This window comes from Helobdella robusta (assembly GCF_000326865.2).
Source record: "Helobdella robusta unplaced genomic scaffold HELROscaffold_7, whole genome shotgun sequence".
Taxonomy (NCBI): domain Eukaryota; kingdom Metazoa; phylum Annelida; class Clitellata; order Rhynchobdellida; family Glossiphoniidae; genus Helobdella; species Helobdella robusta.
In genome coordinates, this window is record NW_008705398.1 from 4,716,144 (window position 1) to 4,719,425 (window position 3,282).

The following is a 3,282-nucleotide window of genomic DNA, read 5'->3' on the forward strand; positions in this document are numbered from 1 at the left end:
AAACATTAATGATTGTACCAAACATAAATGATTGCACCAAACATAAATGATTGTATCAAACATAAATGAATGTATCAAACATAAATAATTGTATCAAACATAAATGATTGTATCAAACATAAATGATTGCACCAAACATAAATGATTGTATCAAACATAAATGATTGTATCAGACATAAATGATTGTATCAAACATAAATGAATGTATCAAACATAAATGATTGTATCAAACATAAATGATTGTATCAAACATAAATGATTGTATCAAACATTAATGATTGTATCAAATATAAATGATTGTACCAAAAGCAAGCATCAAAGCAAACACACTAAGCTGAACATGTTGCATGATGTTTGTGCGAACCACCAGCAAATGAATGACAACAGGAATAATTGTTTGTGCCTGTGTAAAGGCCCAACAAACAACTGATATGCATTATTATGGTTTTGCATTTTGCTTATAATAAATACAAAAGCTGAGAGATAAAAATTGTGTATGGACTGCTCTATGTGTGTGTATATGTGTGTATGTGTGATTGTGCATGTATGTGTGTTTATGTACATGTGTGTATGTGTGATTGTGCATGTATATGCATATGTGTGTTTGTGGTGTGTGTGTATGTGTAAATGTGTGATTGTATACTTATGTGGGTATGTCTGAAAGTGTGTGTGCATGTATATGTGTGTTTGTGTGAATGCAACTTTAATTTTTTTTACATAAACATAACTGATACGTATGCTTGAATGTTAGCAGGCAGACAAATACATTATATCGATCAGACGATAAATATTCTTTGAAAGTTAATTGAACATTCAATCCATCGGTAAACACGCATCAGTCGATGCTCCGTCAATATGAGCCACAAAAATTGTTTTGTTGTTGTTGTTGTGGTTGTTGTTGTTGTGGTTGTTGTTGTTGTTGTTGTGGTTTTTGCGGTTGTGATGGTGGTTTTTGTTGATGTTGTTGTGATGGTGGTTTTTGTTGTTGTTATTGTTACTAAATTTTGTTGCCGGTTGATGGTTTAGTTGTTGATTTGTGTTGTTAGAAGTTACTAATGAAATGGTGTTTGTAGTGAGGAGAGAGAATGTTTAACGATATTTATGATTTTTGGTGCGAGCGAGAGGCATTGATTGTAAACAAAAGAAAACTAAGCAGTTCCAATCTTATCAAAAAATATAAAAATATTGTATAAAAATATTGTTCGTATTACATATTTATCTATTCAACCGTTCATTCGTTCATTCATTCGTTTGTTCATTCATTCATTCATTCATCAATCCATTCATTCATTCATTCATTCATACATTCATTCATTCATTCATCAATCCATTCATTTATTCATTCATTCATTCATTTTTTAATGTTTTTATTTTCAAATTTTTCATTTGTTAAATTATCCATTCATTCCTTTATTTATACATAAATCCATTTGCTCACTCTGTTCATATGCACTTTATAAACATTCGTTTGTTCATTAACTGATTCGTTCCTATATCCAGTTGTTCACTCACCCACTTACTCGTTCACCCACTTGTTTGGTGGTCACTCATTTACTCATTCATTCACTCATTCACAAACTGACTCATCACTTTGTATGTTTGTCTAATAAATAATATTATTTTATCTTTAAAAAGTTTATGTATGTATTTGACGTCGTCTCTCTTAAACCTCATTATCATCATCGTCATCCTCTTATTTACCATCACCACCATCATCATCACCAATATCCTCCTCCTCATCATCATCATCACCATCATCATCATCATCATCATCACCATCTTCCTCATCATCATCTTCATCATCGTCTTCGTCAAAACAATTAAAGAAGGAGCATTAAAATAATGCACAATGGCTGCCTTTGATGTTTACATTCATTTCCTTATTCCATTCTCAGAACAGTCAGTGCATCGCACGCACACGTACACACACGCACACGTACACACACGCATACACGTACATCACAAACACATACATACATGCACACAATAAACACATCTAAACACACATACACCAAATCACAAACAATCGTGTCCCAAAACACACACGGCACATTCATACACATACACATATACATCCAGATCCACAATGCACACATCTACGCACATGCGCATGCAAACACATACGAAGGCATTCAAAAAGCATTCACACGTGCACACACAAACATTTATTTATGTACACTACATACATTGATCTACATATATATAAATAATATATACTATACACGTACATAAAACTGTACGAACATCAAACACGTACATAAGCATTCACTAACATACAAACAAACTGACTGACACGCAAACACGCAAAAACAAACACGCACAATCACTCACGTACAGACTCACTCACAGGTTCGCACGTACATATGCGCGCACACAAATAGAAGGACAATGATTGATTTAATGTGTTTGTTAGCGTCTGCTCTGCATATATAGTATATTAGAGCATTAGTAAATGTGTTTGTATGGCTAATTTTATCTAAATGTTTTTTCCATACATTCCAATTTGTCAATTAATTTCAATTGTCATCATCAGTTTGGAATGATTTACAGTTGCAGCCATCTGACGACGATTCATGCATGCATCAAAATTTAAAAAAAATAAAATAAAAAATCTTCATTTGTTATGATGACGCTATTTCAACAATCTTCATCGTTAAGATCATCATCGTCATCATCTCAATCGTCGCCATCATTACATTACCATCATCATCATCATCATCATCATCGCTCGCCACACCAGCAGTAGTAACCAAACCAGCCACATCTGTATCAGTAGCAACAATATCAACCACACCACCATCAGTAGCAACAACATCAACCACACCATCATCTGTAGCAACAACATCAACCACATCATCATCAGTAGCAACAACCTCAACCACACCACCATCTGTAGCAACCACACCAACCACACCACCATCAGTAGCAACAACATCAACCACATCAGCAGCAGCAGCAGCAGCAGCAGCAGCAGTAGCGGCGACAGTAGGAAAATGTTACGACGAATGACATGTTTTCTACTAAACTACGATTAGCTGCCGTCAGAGAGTGACAGTTTTATAGTGGTCATTAATTTATTATTGCATCATCGCCACCATCGTTATTGTCATCATTATCGTCGTCATCTTCTTCATGATCGTCGTCGTCATCTTCAGTTTCATCGTCATAATCTTCATCCTCGTCGTCTTCATCAACTTCATTGTCGTCATCATCTTCATCTTCATCGTCGTAGCCATTTTATATCACATTATCATCGTCAACGTCATCTTCATCGTCATCTCA

The 3,282-nt window shown here is 34.6% G+C and overlaps 1 protein-coding gene across 1 annotated transcript in view; it reads left to right on the plus strand.

Annotated features, from left to right (window-relative positions):
- Positions 1-1,849: 1,849 nt before the first annotated feature.
- HELRODRAFT_165131 (hypothetical protein) overlaps positions 1,850-3,282 on the plus strand; it is a gene marked incomplete at both ends in the record, with an annotated part of 8,537 nt that continues 7,104 nt past the window's right edge. Inside the window, one exon of the mRNA XM_009031008.1 lies at positions 1,850-1,899. Coding sequence (XP_009029256.1) covers positions 1,850-1,899 — 50 coding nt within the window. The remainder of the gene's footprint in view (positions 1,900-3,282) is intronic.